The 20,770-nt window shown below is 41.5% G+C and overlaps 3 protein-coding genes across 3 annotated transcripts; 2 read left to right on the plus strand and 1 right to left on the minus strand.

Moving 5' to 3' along the window:
- Window positions 1-2,694: 2,694 nt before the first annotated feature.
- On the minus strand, window positions 2,695-7,599 carry crabp2b (cellular retinoic acid binding protein 2, b). The gene is made up of 4 exons (XM_076755345.1): window positions 7,361-7,599; window positions 4,536-4,714; window positions 4,098-4,214; window positions 2,695-3,490 (listed from the first exon to the last, which is right to left on the minus strand). The coding sequence occupies exons 1-4, from the start codon at window positions 7,440-7,442 to the stop codon at window positions 3,440-3,442; spliced, it is 429 nt and encodes a 142-aa protein (XP_076611460.1). The 5' UTR covers window positions 7,443-7,599; the 3' UTR covers window positions 2,695-3,439.
- A 2,057-nt stretch (window positions 7,600-9,656) lies between these two features.
- On the plus strand, window positions 9,657-11,256 carry mrps21 (mitochondrial ribosomal protein S21). Its single transcript, XM_076755346.1, has 2 exons — window positions 9,657-9,757; window positions 10,890-11,256. The coding sequence occupies exons 1-2, from the start codon at window positions 9,675-9,677 to the stop codon at window positions 11,068-11,070; spliced, it is 264 nt and encodes an 87-aa protein (XP_076611461.1). The 5' UTR covers window positions 9,657-9,674; the 3' UTR covers window positions 11,071-11,256.
- Window positions 11,257-14,457: 3,201 nt separating this feature from the next.
- Window positions 14,458-20,368, plus strand: ciarta (circadian associated repressor of transcription a). Its single transcript, XM_076755046.1, has 6 exons — window positions 14,458-14,677; window positions 15,717-16,067; window positions 16,163-16,238; window positions 16,362-16,440; window positions 17,245-17,398; window positions 17,733-20,368. Exons 2-6 carry the CDS (start codon window positions 15,717-15,719, stop codon window positions 18,111-18,113), a joined length of 1,041 nt encoding a protein of 346 aa, XP_076611161.1. The 5' UTR covers window positions 14,458-14,677; the 3' UTR covers window positions 18,114-20,368.
- Window positions 20,369-20,770: the final 402 nt, after the last annotated feature.

Below are 20,770 nucleotides of genomic sequence, written 5' to 3' on the forward strand. Positions count from 1 at the left end.
TTCTTCCTCTTATGATTATTATCATTTTGCTAGAAACATGTGTTTCCATCAAACCTTATGACAGGCCAGCTTCAAAAACACTGATTCAACCTGACATATTTGGTACGTGTGGAAACTTTGGGCTCTCATCTCGATTTTAAAATAGAGCTCTGTGGGCTTGACCACTGTTTGACTGCACGGCATTAGTTTGTGCTGACTGTCTGCAAGTGGGACGGTGAGACTGAACAGGATAAACCTGAGGAGTTGTGGATGATTTAGTGAGATGGAAAAAGAGGGGAAAAAAACACATTTATGCAACGTAAAATTGACTTCACATTTCTAAAGTCTTTTAAACTGCTCAGAGTTCACTTATGCAACCAGTTACGAAGGGTCCAAAGATGACGCAGGTTTGTTCTTTAGAGGTCATGAGTCAAAAAAGTTTTTTTTTTTTTTTTAAATTGTAATTTTATGTATGGGAAGAACAAAAAACAAAGTCTAATAGAACTGAAAGAAAAAGCTGATTAATAGATAAGTCTATTAACAGAAAATTATTAGGAAACTGTGATGGCCATTTTTCTAGATTTTAGAGGTAAAATAATCAATTAATTGAAAAAGATCAACAGATTGGCCGATGATGGAAAGGATTCATTTCATCATCTAGTTACAGCCCGAGTTACAGTCCTTAATGCAGTCCCAGTTGGTAATTGCAGGTCACTTGTAGATCAGTGTAAGATTAACTGTACTTTCATGGGGATCCATGAAGAAACAGAGCTCACATGTAGATGTCTGGGATGTGGAGTGAACAGCACAGAATGAGCAGCCATTTTTAAAGCTTAAAGAGATGCAAAAGCACTGATGAAAGCTTCTTTAGCTGTCCCGGCTGAATGAGCACGCATCACTTGTGTTTTCTGCCTGAACCTGCTCATAGGTTTTGTTTGTCTTCACGCCCTCCTCCAGCAGCATCTGTGTTTGTCAGCTGACTCCCGTGACTCATCATTTCCTCTAATTGGCCTGTCATGATTGGTCCAGATGGCCCGGATTCAAACGCTGGACTTGGGTGCTTCCCGGTCCTAAAACCACAGCATTCCTTCAGCCAATCAAGCAATGCAATGCTCCATGACATCACTGCCTGAGGAATGAACTGGCATAACAGTTGTGTGTGGAAAGTGACCCGGCTAACAAGGAGGGACTGGGTGGTTTAGACTGCTCCTATGAGGCTAACAACCATCAGTCAAAGGGGTCATTTAGACAGAATCAGGCATCTCGTGTGTGCGCGTGTGTGTGTGTGTGTGTGTGTGTGTGTGTGTGTGTGTGTGTGTGTGTGTGTGTGTGTGCGTATGTGTGTGCACATTGCCAATGTTCTCATTGAGCAAATAGCAGGAACTTTCCATCTCCTCCTGAGTGCAGTTAAAGCGCTGCGGTTTTGATGAGTGCTTACACAATAACATGGGTTTCACTGAGGCCATTGAAAACATACTTTCTGCCTGTGAGACATAAAAGTGCGAATATAATGAGTGAAGTTGTGTAAGCCGTGCATTCCTGGTCACACATGATCGTTTCACTCTGCATCTTTCAGGCAGATACTAACTGTATCCAGAGCTGTAGTGAAAAGTCCTTCAGTACAATTTTTAGGTGGTTGTACTTTATAGAGTATTTGCGTTTTAGGCTACTTAACGTCTACTTAAAGGCAACTATTGCACTTTTTATTGTGCACATTTATTTGACAGCTGTTATTACAAGTTACTTAAGATTTCACATTAAAAAAAAAACGTGAATATAATGCATCGTTAACAATTGAGCTGGCAGCGTGGCCCAACCCTTTTGGCTTGTAACCCTTCACAAAACATAACAAAACATTTGGGCTCATTTCATGTGTCTGTATGAGTTGTTAGCAGCTCCACCTCAAAAACCTTTCTCATCTGTTCTTCTATAAACTATCCAGGATTTCACAAAACAACAAAGCTTAGAGAAAAGTCCAAAATGTTCGAACATTTCATTTTGTCTCACAGAACTTCTCTTCCCTTCTTTCCTGCCCTGTTAATCATCTCATGACCCATCAGATCTATCTTGTGATCCTTTGAGGGGGCCGACATCTAGGTTGGAAACCACTTTACATACAATTCATTGTACTTAAAGTAATTAAAATTCACAATAGCAAAATGTAGTATATGCTTCATACTGTACAGTATTCTAATATATGTCAGGCAAGTGCTTTTGAATTGCAGTATTTTTACATGGCATTGATACTGTTACTTGGGTACTTTGTCCACCGCTGATGCAAACTCACACACGTTTACCCACAGAGGTTATTGAGAACATTCATCCTGGAGGAGGCCCAGTCGTCCTTCTGCTTGCTCAGCACTGTGTGTATAAACTGGGAAGCACTTCAGAGGGGCGCTTGTCTGCACACTGTTTGAAAACCTGGAAAAACCATCGTGGCCTGTGAACCATAGCAGTGCTCTCCTCAGGAAGTACTCGAGAGACCCCGAAGGTCCATTTTTCACAGCAAGGTGAAGTCTGCCTCAGACTGAACCACGCAGTTGAGCTTTAGTTGAGTAAAAGACGGACTTCAAGGACTCTCTGTTCACATTTCAAGCCTGTTTGTATATTTTGTTTGCATCCATTATGCTGCAAAGTGGGAACAGCTGGAAATCTCCCTGCACGGTGTCAGAGGAAGCCACTAAACACTTTGTACCTGGGTGCAAAGCCAGAGCAAAAGGGGTGGGGGAATTTTTATTGAGCTCATTCTGTAAGTAGTTACAACTGGGAAGCGGAGCATATGAAGTGTAACCTCCCCTGATGCTCAGAAATAATTTTCTCATGACCACCCTCTCTCTTTCACTCACTCGTTTTCCTTTCCACTCCCTGTTTCCCTCTCGGCCTTGCCAAACGTCTCTCAAGCGGAGTTTAGAAAATCTGAATTGTCTGTGGGACTTTTCGAAGTAATTGACTACATATTGAGTGAGCATAGTGAGCTAGGATGACAAAGAGCACACGGGGGACAAGGTACTGGATTGCAAATGGAAAGATGGAGGGGGAACGTGTGTGGAATAATGGGGAGAGTCTGAACAGTAGACAGTGATGTAAAGTGATATGCAGACAAGGGAATGGGAGGTGCAGGGAGGAGGCGACATATAGAAAGTTTGAAAAGGGATCATCAAGCAGTACGTTCATAGAAAACAGTTTATTAACATCATGAAAAAAGACTTAGACACTGCAAAACAGCTTTAAAAAAGGAATGTGTGCGATTTCGTTACGATACAGAATAAGTTTAGTTTCATAAAAGCAACTAGTGTCCCATCATACTGTACATTCATGTAAACTGAAGGCTTCTCTACACAGTTTGACCACCATCTGACTGGCTGGGAGGAGGACGAAGAAGAAAACGAGGTGAGTAAATGTAAACCATGCATGAGGCACAAAACAGGAGTATTGTATGACAGTCAAGAGAAAAACTTCCTCATTCCCGCTCATAAACTCTGGTGCAGACGACATCCCCAGCAGTCATTGTCTGAAAGAAAAGAGCCACAAAAGGGCAGAGTTTTAACCACTTTCTCATAAGGAGCCCATTATAAAGGGTTTATAATAGTGATTAATGTCTTTATTACAATTTGAGGAATAATTTACTGATTCTTTATTGATCAAAAAGTATTTCTCTGTCAATTCCTAATTTTTTATCTTGGTCAAAATTTTAGTTGCCCGGTACTATAAGCACCAAATACCTGCAAAGCTAACAGCTGACACTTTGTCTTTAGTGCCGATTAGCAAATGCTAGCACACAAAAATGCTAATCTAAGATGCTGACCATGGTAAACATTACAGCTACTAAACATCAGTATGTTAATGTTATCACTGTGTGACTGTTAGCATGTCAGTGTTAGCATTTAACTCATAGCCTCACACAGCTGCTAGCATGGCTGTAGACTATTATAAATGATTTATTTGATTCCTAATGCTTTAAGCATTAGGAAGTTATTTTTGCACCAAACCCTTCATGAATGGTGTTAACTTCATTTTTAATACTGTAAAGCTTTCAGACTAGACAATCATCTTAATTTTAGTGCCTTTTTAAATCTGATATTCTTATCTCGTATTTGTGCTTCACACAAATTAATTACCAGTATCAGCTGTCCATCGTTGGTCAGCTCCCGGGTCCATGACGTCTTGGGCCCATCGCCTTTCTGTAAAGTCTGTTCACAGCTGATCTTGCTCTCTGTTTCCCACTTAGGAAAACTCTGCAGGATTTCATATTAGAAAAATATTAATAACTGGCTTTGAACACTGTGTAAGTTAGAGCAAAGTTTGGGTTTCATCATGACTGGAGCCCAGCGTCAACATTTTTATAGCCTGTCAGGAACTATGTCCATCACTGCTCACTCAGCATGAAGAAATGAAGAACAGATTCATGCATTATCGTCAGGACTGACTGAAATGATTTCCATATGTTTCTTATGTGCAGAGCTTGGGCTGGCTATGCTGTCCTTGGCCAAATGCTGGTATGCATGTACTGACATTATCCAGGAATGTTACATTGGGAGTTCAGGGATGCGCAGTACCGTGCAGGGACGTCCATCCACCGTGGCCTCACTGAAGGACTGACCCACAGTGAAGGACACATGAGTAGTGCGGACACTGGTGGAGGTCTTGATGGACAGACTCTCTCCCTGCTGGGTGATTTCCACCGCCGGGCTGGAGGCCGCTGTCACTGCAATCTTCCTCAGGAACACATTCACACCTGTTCACACACAAACGGAACTGATATCACACTGCATTCGATGACAGCTACAGGAGCATACCAGTGATTTTGAATGTTTAGAGCTCAAAAAACAAACTTTATACAAAGCATCTTATTGGTTTTTACTCAGATTTCTTATCTTACTCTTATCTGTACTGAGATATCGTGTTGCTAGTCCATCAAAGTGAATCTTTCAGCACCTTTAGTGTTTTTTGGACAGTGTTACGTTATTGTTATGTGGCGAGGCAGCTGTGAGGGATTGTTTGGATCATTTTTCTTGGCGCTATCTGAAACTCTGTCATCTGACATTTGAGAGTCAACAGATAAACAGCAGATTTTATGAAACAATTAACAACTAAATTCTTCTCCTTTTCACAGTGTCCATGTTTGCTTATTATTTATCTTCTCAGTTTGATTTCCCTTCAACAAAGGTTATGAATGCAATGCTTTTTGGCAGCCGGCGAGTTGTCAAAACAGTCTGTGCTGATGCAATGCCACGCAACAGCATAACTTTGATGAAAAAAAAATAAAATAAAATAAGACAATGAAATATTCATTGTGATTTATGTGTTAGGTTCAAGTCTCTGCGTGCTGACTTTGGAGAACTTAATGTATGGCATGCTTCAGAAAATGGTTGCGAATAATGTGAAGCATACGTGATCTGTGCTAAATTGGTTACAACATGCAAAACCACTGGTATGGACTTTTAAACCACCAATTACTGTGACATTGTAAAGTGATGCTTGTCATCCCCCATAATTCAAGACTTATTCCAAAATACGGTAAATAGGTTAATGATGGTCATCATTTCACAAGTGGGCTGCAAATGAAAGTTAGTTTTGTTTGAAGCTGTAAGGAGGTGAACACTGAATAAAAATGGCTTTGTGAGTGTTTTTCCATTGTGCATCTCTTTGTAGTCGTCTCCCGTCTCTTTGTAGATGTTTTGTGTGTCTTTGTGGTGGCTTTGTATTTTGTATATCTTGGTGTTTTTTGTGTTGGTGTCTGTTCTGTGTTTTGTATTTCTTTGTGGTCATTTTGTGTCTCTTTGGGCTAATTTTGCATCCCTGAGTAGTTGTTTTGTAGTTTTGCACATCTTCGTAGCTGATTTACATCTCATTGAGGTTGCTCTGCATCTCTTTGTAGCCATTTTCGGCCATTTTGCGTCTCTTTGTACAACCCCAGTTCCAAAAGGGATGCTGTGCAAATAAAACAGAATGCAATCATTTGCAAATGCAATGTGTTAACCGACAATGGTTTAAGAAATTGCTTCTGAGCCCATGCACTAATAAGCTTTATGCGATCACGTGTTTCGCGAAGTGTTGAACCTCGCCCCATCTTTGCTTGTGAACGACTGAGCCTCTCGAGGATGCCTTTGTGATGTCAAAAAGGATGAGCACATTATCAATTATTTGTTTTAAACAGCGTCCCAACTGTTTTTGAGTCAGTGTGTGTTTGATTGACTTTCCAACAAGACATGTTAACAGTAACTTCAAACAAAGGCTTTCACCCAGGGGCCCTCCCATCCCTTGTACTTATAGGCCTGTGCCTGGTAGACCCATTCTATAATTCATCCATGGATTCATGTGGCATAATACCATAAATATAACAGGATTGTCAGCAGAGAGGTTTAACCTGTAGGAAAGCAAATGCCTAGTTGCTGTTGAAAGAATAGATATCTTATATCAACATTTATTGTATGTGCTGGGTCGGCGGAGATGAGAGGCCATGTTGTTTAATCAATGTAAAGCAAATGTAAACCACCTGCTGACCCTTTTGTTTTTGCTACTATTCATGTGAGATGGACCAGCTTCAGAAAGATCAAGACTGCCCCACAAATCAGATTCAGCTCAGACCATATTTGCTCATGGAGTGGCACTAACGGAGGTATTAATACACACACACACACACACACACACACACACACACACACACACACACACACTAGATCGGGTCAGAGAGGCCCAGGGAAGTGAAGGAAAGTCAGTCTCAGAGCTGGCTGGCTGCTGGGGCCCATGTCAAGGCTTAGTTCCGTTTACACTGGCTCTAATTACAACCGCATGAGGAGGACCCTGCTTCAGATGAGTCTAATCTAACATTCCTCCACAGGCTATTTGTCTTCAGATTTTTAATGGATGCCACTGGCTGGCCCTCGCCTGACCTCTCCCTCGCTCCTGCTCACTCTTATAGTCCATTCAGCCCCTTATGGCTTAACAAGACCAGTATTCCCAGGGACAGTGTGTAACAGTGCAGGAGCAAACCAATCTAACCACAAAGAGCCACTTCAAACCACTCTGGTTCTCCAGCTGACCTCTAAGCCAAGTGGATTTCCAGTTGATAATGCCACCAATAGCATGATTGACAGGTCTTTATGCAGAGATGCTTCCCCTTTCCTTCCCTTTTATTTTTTGGATTTTAACAGTGGAGGTTAATGGTTGATGATAAACCAGATGACAATATGCTCCTTGACACTAAACTGGCATCAAAGTTTGAATAGATTTTGCACTTAAAGCAGTTTGATTTAAAAGCGGAAAGAAACTGGATGCAAACTTGTTTTATGTTGGAGTTGCAGTTAAGCAGCTTTGTGGGGACATTTTCTTGAAAACGGTAAAAATACATGAGGCTAAATGCCCCAGATGCTTTACTCACCCAGCGCTTTTAAAAGTTCCTCGAAATTTTCCGAAGACTTCATTTTCCATTTTCCTGAGAAATCTGTGATTGTCTGCTCCATGTTGATGCAAGCAGCGTCACGGATGATTTCTGCAGATTAGAAGCCGATTCAGCTTGCAGGCTCTCCGGTCCGTGTCTGTCTGTCTGTCTGTCCGTCTGTCCCCCTCCGTTAACCAGCTCGTGAAGCCGTCTCCTCTGCCTGCATCTGCGCCTCCATTGATTGGCTGACAGCTCGCCTGGATCCGATGCTGGTCCAGCCAATACAGGCGCTGGTGGCAGGGAGGGACTCCCCCCCCTCCCCCCCCCCCCCCCCCCCCCCCGATCCCAACTGTACCCTCCACCTCTGGCAGCATGGTGAAAGATTTGGATACGAGCTGGAAAATGCTCTTCCAGTAAGAGCTTTGATGCTGATGGGATATTAAGGAAAAGCGCTAATTGTCCTTTTTTGTCCCAGTTACCTGTCAAGAAATCCAGAAAATGGGTGATAGGTAAGCACAGTGACATGAAACGTAGATGGAACTCGTTATACCACCTGGAGCCATGATGTGTTAAGTTCTAAGATGTGGAACGTGAAGTCAGATATCAGGGTTAATGTGTTCAGAGGGGGTGTTATAACGAAGGAGCAAAAGGATGAGACAACCGTCAAGCAAAGTGCCATCGGCATTTTCACACCTCTCTTAAAGTGTAAGAGAGAGCAGACACGTCAGCATAGTTTATTAATTAGAACCAGATAGCAGATAAACTGTAGGCTGTCAGTTTCATCTCATCTCAACATGTTTACCTCCTCAGTGAGGTAAACAGTGTCGGTGTGTGCAAGGATATACTCTGCTAATGCTGGCGTCCTTCAGGTCTGACATACCTTGATCTTAATATTTAGGTATACTTGTCTATTTATAAGTAACAACTATAACTAATAACTTGATTAGAATTCAGGTATAGCTTTATGTGTAAAGGATGACAGCGTTGGGTTTTTGTACTGTTACTGCAGCCCACAAAGTCAAGGCGAATTAGGCTGAGTTGAATTCAAATAGGATCACAATGAGTGACCTTGTTGATTACTTGGCTGATTACTGTGGAGCTAAATAGACTTTCAGTAAAGGTTGAAGACCTTATAGGAAGTAATCTAATAGTGAAACTATGAAAGCAGTATTCAATAAAATACAATTAATTCGATGATAGAGGTTAGAAATCAGAAATGAAGAAGATACCATAAAAGGAGATATTTTTTTTTGTCCACAATCAGGGAGATTTGATTTGATAAAAGCTCCTTAAGTTGAATAAAACTCAGTGAAAACTTAACTTTCTTTAGGTTATATACTCTCTTTCTGTTCTCTCTCTCTCTCTCTCTCTCTCTCTCTCTCTCTCTCTCTCACACACACACACACACTCACACACACACACACACACACACACACACACACAAACACATTGCCAAAAATATTTCATCAGGGCTGGATCAGAAGGGAGACCTCTGGAAACATGATGCAGTGCATCCACACAACAAAAGGAGTCATGATGTTATCTGTGCCGGTCGTCTCAGCATTCCTCCCTGTGGCTCCATGCAGCTACTGTACCCTATAAAGTTACAGCAACATGGGAATTAGCCTCAGCAGGTATTTTAGACAGAGAAAGGAAATATAAAAGCACTTTTGAATGCAAATGCGACTTAACCACCCAGGCCAGCCTTCACCGCTGGCTGACCTCAGACTGAGATATGCTGAGGACAACAGCAGCTCAGGGATGAGAGGAAGAGGAGAATAGCCTTGATGAAAGAATAACACTGGACACCACCGTCCCTGTTTCATAAATCTGTGATTGCACTGAAAGCTGTCTCCCTTCATATAAACTATAAGAACTGATGTTTGGTTCCCTGTACTGTGGAGACATGGATGTTTTCATTGTTGTTGTTTATTAATATACATTCATTCATTTAGGGGACATTTTAAACATACATCCTCTGTCATATGGTTGGTTTTTATGATGGCCTACTTTGAATTTTGCCAAGATAAAAATGTTGATGTCACTTTTTATGTAAGTTGAGAGATCATCAAACCAAACACCACTTCTTTAATTAGAATTCAGAGAAATTAACACAGATGTTACAACAAACATATTTGAAGAAATCTCTCCAAAAAATGCAATTTTGAGTCAACTCCAACAAATGAGAAAGTTATTAACAGGTATAGTTGAGTCAAGCGTCACCTAGCGTTTATTTGTAGGTTTTCTGTCACCGGAACTTCTTATCGTTAGGTGTTTCCACCCGGTCGGTGGTAGAGCAAACACCGGTCTCATCATGTCGAGGCACCTTCGTTTCATTGCGCGGACAGTGATGGTTCGTGACGGCAACGTTGATGCGGCGTACAGGACTTTAAACAGGTCAAACTCATGAATTTAAGATACACTGCGAGATGAAGCCTGCTATAATCCGAAGAATGTTAAGCTAACGTTAGCTTAGTTAGCATTAGCTTAGTTAGCATTAGCCTCCTGCTCAATGTCACATAGCTGCGGCTGCGCGGTGGTGTCACATAGGAGCTAAGGTTGTTTTTGATGTTTTGATGGTTTAGTTAGACACGTACAATGCTAAAATAGATAAAATAACTTTAACGCTAACTACAGCCGTGCGTATGTGTGAGGCAAAGCACAATAGTTTCAGGCCTGTGGCAGAAAAGTCATAGCTAGTCAAAGTGTGATTGGGAAGTTATGGTTGTTTCTAAAGCATCTTAAAAACAAGAGAAAGAGATTTCATGAGTCAGGACAGAATAATTGGTTTTTGCTGTGCAGAACCAGGAATTTTTTGCGATATTTTTGTGACCCACTGCAGTTTTTACAATGGAAACCAAATCTGGCAGATGTACCGCATTCAGTGTTTGTCTGTCACAACTTGTGTCTTAACCCAAGCCCCACACCCAGGTACAGTTTGACAGTTTAGGATTGCAATGAAAATGTAATCAGAGGATTGTAAAGCTTTGGTCAGTGTAAGTGGTCTTGGTGCTTTCTCAGCTTTTATTATAATGTGTTGTAAAGACAATGTATAAACCTTCATATCCATAAATCCACTCAGGGGTCTTAACTTTTTCAATTGTACAAATAAATGTATGTCTCTCATGTTTTATGAAGCACGTACATTACAAATGTGTTCTGCTGCACCACTGTTAGCTTTTGTTTAGGGTTGTAAGTGGATGTGTGACTGTAAACATTTCTTGCTGATTGGACAGAAAAATATGCAACGTTAATATAATTTTATCAGTGCTTTGCAAAAAAACTCCTTTGGTTGTTATGTCGGGCTATCCTGGCTGGAGTTTGGTACATTTTACAACTGCTAACCAAAGCAGGAAAATGCCATTGATGTTTAACTATAGAAATGATTTACCCTCTCAAGAACTCAGAAATTGAGAAGAGCTGCTGTGCCAGTGTCACCTGTATTTCTATTTCCATTTACCTGTTGAACAGAGTATCTTGAATGCAACCCAAATCCCAGTCATTCACATGTTTTCTCCTCATGCTCCAGGATCCTGACTCAGGATGGGATTATTGAAACAGTGAAGAACAAGCGCTACTTCGAGAAGCCCTGCCGAGAGCGACAGCGGAAGAACTTTGAGAAATGCCGTCGGATCTACCACATGGAAATGGGCCGAAAAATTGCCTTCATCTCCAGGACAAGCAGAGAGGATCCCTGGCTCGGCTGCTAGTGAGATGGAGTGTGATGAAATGGGACGTTATCGGTGGACTGGTTGAGATAGGGCCAGCAAAGTGGAAGAAGCAATCAAGATCAGCGAAATGTCACTGTCACATCTAAATGGACTTGGGAAATACTGAGGACAAAAAGGCTTTCATGTTGTCACATTGCTTAACAGTAAAAAGAAAACGTTTGTGGACGTGCATTCATTGTTCATCTTCCCACACAATCTTACTATTAAATGTGAGACAGTTGCTGAAAATCTTGAGCTTGTGAAAAAGTATTTACCACACTTGTGTTGGAACAGCAAAGACAAACTGGTTTCTACTGTAAACACAGATGTGTACAGTGTATGTACGACATGAAGGTCAATTTGAACACAGAGAAGCTTCAGAAGTACTTGGATGTGAGGAAATTCAAACAATGCAGTCACTGTTAATTAATTCAAGGTCACAGCTGCACAGTGTGGCGTTAATATCCACTGATGTTGTCGGCCACCTTGTGCAAACTGCTGTAAGCGAGATCCATCAGCTGCGCACATCTGTCCAGAGCCTGTGCTTTCACAACAGGGGGCTTTAAAGCGAGCTCTTGCTCTCGCTCCCCTCACACAGGGAAAGTTAAACAGTCACACCAGGCTCACTTGTTTGAGAGGTTAGCAGGTCATGTTGATGCCCTGTCCTGTGGCTTCGGTCTATGAGCGGGTGGCAGTGTGATAGATTACCTATTCTTTACACCAGAACAGATTGACTGCTGTCTCTGGTACCTCTTCTAAGAGGTACAACTACTAACTACTAACAACTTATCTCTTGTGGTGTCTAGCTTTACTGTTTGGTTTTCTCAGATTCAACTTTACCCCAAATATAATGGACTGTGAGCAGTTATCAATGAAACTGCAACCTTGATTCCAAAGAAAGCTGGCACGCTGTGTTAAGAGTAAATAAAAACAGAATGCAGTCATTTGCCAACAAACTGCATTTACTGACCACAGTTTCACAACATGTTCCTGAGTGGAATGTTCCGAGCAGGTGTTTTTGGAGCGTTCCTCGACTTTCCCAATCGGCTGTTGCTCCTGCCCTGACTTTTGGAAACGTGCTGCTGCATCTAATTCAGAAAAAGAATATATTTACAAAAAGTTGATGAGGTAGAAGATTAAATACATTTCCTTTGTGCTGTTTTCAATCGAGCACATGTCAAAAAGGGCACCACTGATGGATTCTCTCTCACCTCCACTGTATTGCAGTGGCGGAGGTAAATATCTTAAAATATGGGAAAATTAAACAGAAAAATCTGCTACATAGATGAAAAATATGCTCTTTTGAACTGAGCAGGTTGCTAATATTAGTGTCGTTTGCAGTCGTCCGGTATGTCTTTATCAGCAAAGGGGACACGGGGTCAATGTAACATACACAGGATACACAGGTTGTGCTGTCAGTGTGCGGTAATATGACTGTGAAATGTGCAAATGTGTTTGTTGGCCCCTTCCCAGCATCCACCTTAAACACACACACCCTGACGCTTGCTTATCACCGACAAATATCAACCACAGGGCGGGCAGAATTGCAAACGTGTCACCACTTAGATACTACATTTTTGGGCCACCTGTCACATCAAACTGGCCACACCTGGTTAGAACCACGGACAGTAGTTCTCAGCTTAGAACCCTGTTTATTTTCTTACAAATATTATCTGCAGAAATATAAAGCAAACACATTCCCACTGCGACCAGCAGATGACACATGCAGGCTGAGCATCCGCACCTTTGAAATGGTAAACCAGCCTTCAGCTCTTTCACTGTTCACAGTTCTGTGTACAGAGAGCTTTTGGTATTGGCTGTGATTGTTTGCGTGTTCTCTCTATCAGCTTGATAGTACTAAACATGCTGTTTGCTTGGTGACAGTATCTCTGTTGCAATCCAAAAATCTGGAACTAAATGTTGCTATGCAAACCTCAGGAGCAGGCACCAAGCCTGCTTTCAAAAGACACCAAGGAGCCCCAGGGCAAGAATGACACAAACAATCTTCCATAAAAAGAACATTACTGATCTTCCGATTTACAGGGGGACGCTTGGAAATTCAATGGCCTTGGGAGCTCTGTCCAACTTGAAGTTGTTTTGTGATAATGGAAACGACAAGGGCAATTCATCACTATTGTTCAGACTATAATTAAGTTTCATACCAGTGTCCAGAGATGTTTGACCGCCTGGCTGAGAGTCAGACTAAGACTGCGTCTCTCCTCCACACCCAGAATGGTGGCAGCATCAAATTTGCAAACTGGTCTCATAATTCTCATTGTTATCACCATAAACATCTGGTTTTTGGTTATATGCAGCCTTTTTAGACAATCAGTTGCCAGATACATCCTCCTGCAGGTAACAGCATCCTATTTGTGCACACAACGCAGTTATTGACTGCTCAGCATATAGCAATCTCATTATGTAACTAGTGTATGTAAGAGTGTCCCAAGCTTTCTGTCTCCGGCTCTAATACGCCTATGATGCTGTATCTCATAATCTTGTCTGGATTATTTGTTTTCACTTCATCATGAACAATGAAGAAAGTGGAACCTCTAAAGCAGAAAATTAAAAAACCCAAAGTCAAATTTGGCTGCTCCTTACAAGTATAGCCATGCATTATTTAAAGAAAGAAAAAGAAGAAAGAAAGAAAAAAGATTTTTAATGCATTTTCTGCTGTACATTGTATCTAAACCCAGCACTATTTTAAAATTCCATGAATTTTATGGTCATCTGGGAGAATGTGGAGTAGGAGGATGGTCATATATTGAAGTAGCTTGTCATACATGACCAGGTAGTGGAGTATCTTTAAGTATGATTGATATTTTTGGCTCCACCACTGTGTTGGACATTGTCTCAAGCCTAATTGTGGTCCCCATTTATCTTTTATGCACAGTGTTCAGTCTATGGCTATGGGCTTATATTGTCTCTGTATGCTCATATGTCTACACTGCGTCTTCCAACAGAGAACAAGTTTGCATAAAGATAAACACAAATAAAAAAAATGAAAAGCAGGGGATCTAGATCACAAATACCAGCATTTTGCGCTTTGATTACAGTTGTTTTCCTCAAAAGTATAGTGTCCATAAAAACAAGCCAATAATTGTAACCTCATTAAAGTGCCAGCATTTCTTGCACGACGGCTGCCGCGTGCTGTTCTTCTTCTTCTCCAGCCACACCACGCGCACGTGCGGCCGTTGCAGGTGAGGTGGGATCTACGCATTTACCGGCCAACCGGCGCTGTGGACGCTGCCGATTGGCCAAGCCTCTGAGCCAATGAGATGCGATCCAACTTCTCTCAGCCAATCGCGGCGCCGTGGCCGTTCAGCACGTGTAGCGTCCGTTGCGCCCTGTGGGTACTTTTTGAACTGGTTGGTCGTCCGAGTAAGTAAACGAGAGACGACCAAGGCTTGATGCAGCATCGAGGGAGTTGATAACAGACGAAGCCGCTGTTAGTACACATCTGTACCCAAGAAGGTAGCCGTTAGCTCGGTTTTACTTGTGAAAGAGCAGAAATAGTTCAACGTGTTCAAGAAGCGCAACGTGCCTTCTCACGCGTCGCTTGTTTGTTTCACCGTCTTTGTGAATCCATTTCTGCTCCATCTCGGAGGTAAGAGCTCTGCCCTCCTTTTTCTGTTATTTTTTGTTGTTTTTCAGACCGGACTTACTACTTGCTTTACCTTAACTAGATTAACTAGCCACTTTTCGTCATAACTTTCATGTTACTTTTCTGACCAGCTGCCGTCAGGCGTCATGACAGGACTGCACGTACTGTGTTTTTTATGTTTCACGAAGGTTTTGAGCTAAGTGGCAACTTTGAAGTATCCTCACTTGTTTATACAATACAGCCTGGCTGTAGAAATCCTCCCAATGTTAAGGTGAAATCATAAAGCAGGTCAAAGGTTTGTTATGATGTTGAGGTTAGACGAGGTGATCACTGTCAACAGTGGATGTACACATGTCCCCAGATGACCTAACTATTTTCCACTGAGCACAGGGTGTACCACTCTGGGTCTGCAGGAGTTGATTTGCACAGGAGCAGGTCCTTTGAGTGCATGTGATAATATCAGTGTTGATCCTTTGCCTTGTCCTCATCTTGATTATGATATACTTGCTGAGACTTGGTGAAATCCTCACTCACATGGCTTGACAGCAAGTACACGAACTGCATGATGCTGACTTGATTGTCTTTGGCTGCTTTTGCTAAATGTTGGGGTTGTTATTTGAATATCTTCAGCTTTTCTACACACTTTTTTTTTTTGCTGTAATATGGGTTGACTGATACTGATGCAGTGTCGACATTGTGATGCTGTATGAGAAAAATAATTTGAAAGTGTTATAGCTTGGATTTTCTTGGTCTGTTGAAGGTAAGATTGTAAACATCTACAACACTAGAAGATATTATGACATCATGATGTCATTTAGCCAGTATCACATTTTACTAAATGTTTTACAGAGGAGTCATACTGGGGATGGATATTTCATATAAATGCTTTGATTTGTACAACTGGCAGACCCAAAGCGATCTCCTTTAGTGTGTATTGTACTGATTATGTGCTACGTTCTTTTGATTTGCATCCTGCAACCCTGTCTGTTTGATTTTGCACTCTCTGAAGTTCTGTTTGGACATTATCTCCTCGTCTCCGCAGATGAATTCATTGGGCACTTCTTCCAAATGGCCATCTTACGACTCGCTACCCTCCACCTCGAGCTTTCTCCTCAGCGAGAGTGAGCAGACTGAGGATGAGGCAGATGTCTTCTCGGAGGGAGAGGGGGACAGCGGAATAACAAAGTCCCTCTCAGTTGGTCAAGGAATCACACTTTCTCGAAATTACCTCGGATTCGCAGCTCACTCTGATCAGCCGCACTCGAGGTCCAAGAGCGACCAGCCTGAGCACTGCCCGGACGAAACTAAGCATCCTGGGTCAGCCTCTTCTCCTGGAGCTGCCACGCTGGGCTCATCTTCAGCAACACCAGGGGACTTGGTCTTCGCTCAGAAAGTGAGCAGCGTTAAGGTCTTTTTTTAAGTTTTTTTGTCAGCCAGATATCAGATCGGTCATAGCAGTAAAACTGCCCTTTCTCCTTAATTCCTCAGTGTGCAGATTTGCGCAGGTTTACCCGGCCTTTGCTTGAGCTTCTGCATGGACTAAAGACTGGGCGATTTGTCAAAGGTATGTGGTTGAGCAATGTCAAACATCTCTTCTCAAGTTTTAGTGCATCTAGCTCATCCTGTAATGAAAACCCTAAGTCCCACTTTGGCTTGACAGCTGTTTGGTATATTTTGTTTGGGACAGGTTTATCCAGTTTCCAGCAAAGTGTTGCCATAGACAGACTGCAGAGGATTCTTGGAATAATACAGAGACCTGAGATGGGGTAAGAACATCACGAGTAGGATATTGTCATTGTCACCTGTACCCAGCGGTGTCTCACCAAGGTCGACCAAATTCTCTTCTCAAATTAAAGACTTTATAGTTTCTTTGTAGACTGGCAGGAGAACATTTATCAGTCACTTTTCAGAATCCACATGACCCACTCTTCAAAAAGGCATAAATCAGATCCACCACTCAGCACTTATTTAAAAAGAGAATACGTCACTTTTAAAATTTGTTCGCCTGTTACTCCCATTAATTCCTTCTTTCAAACCAGTGGTGAGGAGCACCAGGAGCACATGTCAGGAGTTGAGATTCAAAACAAAATTACAACTGGTGTGTTAACCGCATGCCAGATGACTCGGAGCACACAAGGCCAGATTGCCTCCTGAGGTACCATATGAGCCAATTCTCATAGTATAATTAACAGGCTATTTTTGTAGAGTCTGGCGCACTGCCCACTCCACATAAAACACACCAGGACGACATTTCATCACTTCCGGCAATCACAAATCAGTCAGCACGTGGTATTCTCTGCAGAGCCTGTATGTAACCAGTACTGACAACGTTATCTTCACCTGTCTCTCCCCTGCTCCACTCTGTGTGTGTGTGTGTGTGTGTGTGTGTGTGTGTGTGTGTGTGTGTGTGTGTGTGTGTGGGGGCTAAGCACTGCCCTCTGTGAAACATGAGGGCGGAGGATATTAATGCCCGTGTGAAACTTTAGCAGCGGCATGTGCGGCTGCAGAATGAAAACACGGAGGGCACCGCCCAGCATTGTCATTTATGCTTGTTCCTTCTTTTTCTGCAGTGAGAAATACCTCCAAAACCTGCTGCAGATAGAGATGATGCTCAAAATTTGGTTTCCTCAGGTGGCATTTCAGTCCACAGATACACCAAACCAGACCACCACTCCCAGACTCCAACAACACTGGCGCCAAAATCAGCTCCACATGCCAGTTAAGGTGAGTGTCATACTGGATGTTCCCTTTGTTAACATGTGACAATGCCTTGGCAAGTGTGCCTTAATCAAACCACAGGCCTCATGAGGCAGGGAGGTTCACATAACAATACATATATTTGTAAAACGACCAAGCATCCATGTGAAATATATTAATACAATTAGGTGAAAGAAGGCCCAACAAGATGAAATGAGAAAGCAAAAACAGTATTGCATTTAAGATTTAGGGGAGCTATATAAAGCATGTTTATGAGAGGGTTAAAGACATTAACGGTAGTTCTCCTTTAAGACCTTGGTTTGTCATGGTTGTTATTTTTGGTTTCGCTTTGCCATTCCAGAAGAGAAAAATGAGCTGGTCCGACCCTGACCACTCTGGCAAAGTCCAAGGCAGCCATAAGCAACATCAGCATGGAAAACACGGGAGCTGCGAGGCTGCGACTTCACTCGACACTGCTTCCACGCGTCTACCTGGATCACCTAAGAAACAGAAAACTCGAGTGGAAGAAACAGTCGGACCAGCTTTGGGCAGCTGTACAGCTGGACACGAGTTCACAGACAGCACTCGCACTTTAAGCAGGCCGTCATGTTTATGTAGCACGAGAGAAAGTGAGAATCGGAAGCAGCCTGAGATTTCTCTGCCCTCCCCTTGTGGCAGCCCAGCTACGCAAGACAGCTCAGTGTCCTCAAGCAGCACCATTACTACAACTGACTCACCTTAGCTGACCTTGGTACCACATGGAGGTGCCACAGCATGCCAGCCAGAGTGAAGGCAGAGGGCGCACTTGATTACATAAGCATAATGTTTGGCACAGAGCCAGTCTGTGATGGCTGCAAGGCATGTAAAAACCAGAAGAGGAGGAGGAGAAATGCAGAGACACTCATTAACACTATCCAGTGTGGTTATTGCTCACACCGGTGTTATTGCACTATATTACCACGAAGTGTATATTTGTATGTGAGAGTATCACTGATTTTTGCTAAGTTAAAAGATGTTGGAAGTAGTTTAGATGTATAATGCGTTAAAAGCAGTCTGTGGTCTGTTTTGTATTTTTTCATTATGGAACGCAGCCCTGACAGTGACCGTGTAGGATTTCATGCTATTGGTGGAAAACAAAAAGACCAGATGTCACTTTGGTGAAAATGAATAAACACAGAGGGTCATTGCTGTTGTAGAATTCAGCGGCTGTCCAAAAAAACATAAATTTTTCCAACAAAAATGTCCTTTCCAGCTTTTACATGTGAGGATTTTTTTGCTTTTCTGTCACATACCATAGTTAACTAATCTCTTGGTTTTTCATTGCACTCCAGGGACTTGTGATAAGCATTTTTCACAATTTTCTTGCATTTTATAGACAAAACAAATGATGATTTGAGCAGATCATTGGCAGCTTCATTTGTAGTGCAAATAATTGTTAGTTGCAGCTCTGGTACAGTTATTAATGTTTCAATCATGGACACAGATGATTAAAAAGGGCATGTAGGACGCTTAAAATTGTTTATTGCCAGCTGATTATAACCTATTGTTGCACAAACCCATGTAGCCCCTGCCAAAATGTGCCAAACAATACCGATTTGCATTATCACATCATGTGCACCTTACTTCACATCACTTCTTTATTTTACGAGTGTTTAACTCAGACACACACACACACACACACAAAACCTTTGTTTCTTTGTAAATAACAATAGATGTACTGACACTTATGGTGAAAGAGCTACATTTTGCACAGGAAATAGCACAACCTGATCAAAAATGACTGTGGTAGATGAGGAAATATGAGATGCTTGGCCAGATCTTAATATGTCAGTTAGTCCTTTATCTAGCCAGTTTTGTTTCGAATGACTTTTTTTTTTTTTTTTTTTTTCTTTTTTATTACACATATGAGTTTTAAGTGACTGTTTTGTTTTTTTTACATTATGGAACAGGCTTGATATATTTGATCAAGTGTACACTGAAATAGATGTAACTGCACTTTGGCTGACAATGAGGAAACGTTACACATTTGTTAACTTTAAAGAGTTGCAATATTATTTATTAAAGTGCTGTTTAAAAGGATCTGCGCTTGAAAACCTCAACGCGAGGGCTCTGCAGGTACTTGAATCACAGACTACAGGCAAACTTGTCTTTTGATTGTGTTATATTTGAAATCTTGTCCTTTTGGATGCGGGTGGAAAGGCATAAAAAGTCAATTTAGCTTATTGTCAGGCTTATTTTTCTCACAGATGCCCCAAATACAATGCGTCATTATGAGGGCAAAAATCAGTGTGTCCCATTTAAAGTGAATTTGTATCTGACTTGTAAAATGTGTATCATTCAAAGTGCTTTACTCTTGATTATGTAGCAGGAAATATCATGGAGACGATAAACAAAACTATTTCTATTCCTGAACACATCGATCTTTTTTTAAAGGCATTTGTACCACCATATGTGAAATCAGATATCATTCATGTTGAATGGTGTTTCATCTTAGGTGGTTTGTCACCAGTAAGCCTTACTTATATGACATAAAGGTAACCTGCCTGAAATTACGTCATTAATCATACATAAGTGTATTATTTAACTGACGATGGTAAATATCATCATGTCACCACATATGTCATTGCAAACCAAGTGTGCTGCTGTGTAGATGTTCTTCAGGCTTCACCATTAGTCATTTTCATCGACCCTGAGTTATGTTATTTAAACTGTAAGCACATGATTGAGAAGAATCGTGTAGTGTTGCTTTTGTATATAAAATGTGGCATCCCAGCGTACAGTTTGCTGTGCTTGGTTACACATCTTTCATTTGTGAAATCGGAGGAAAAGCTGTAAGTAGAATAAAAATCTTATTTCCCAATTGAAGGTCTTTAATTTTGTCCTGTTTTTAGTTTCTTCGTTTTAGGCTCTTTCTTTGTTTCTCATGATGAAATTGTGATTACTGGTGATTGATAAATGTACGTTTTTATATATTAAATCAACGATGTGGTTCAACACAAAACAGAATGTTTGTTCATTTCTGGAGTGAAATACGCTGTCAGTCCAAGCTTGCCTGAAGTAGATCACAGAAAAATTGATTATCTAAAAAAATGATCATCTTTTAGATTATGATGCATTACTATTGATTAAACTGTCAGTAAGAACTGGCATACATGAGCATTACGAAGATTTATAATATGATCGATAACACTTGTAAAGAGGCCATCCTTATTTCTGATCATTTATGTGCTTTTTGCTGATAATGTCAATGTGTTTTCACCGGGTAATATTTTGTATTGTGTCTTAACATCGTTGTATTGCTATTGTTTTAACTGAATACTTCTCCCAACCCTGTTCCACTTATTGTACATGCTATACAATAAATAGGTTTACGCTATCAATAACAACCAGCAGGTGGCG

The sequence above is a fragment of the Chaetodon auriga genome, chromosome 17 (assembly GCF_051107435.1).
Source record: "Chaetodon auriga isolate fChaAug3 chromosome 17, fChaAug3.hap1, whole genome shotgun sequence".
Classification (NCBI taxonomy): domain Eukaryota; kingdom Metazoa; phylum Chordata; class Actinopteri; order Chaetodontiformes; family Chaetodontidae; genus Chaetodon; species Chaetodon auriga.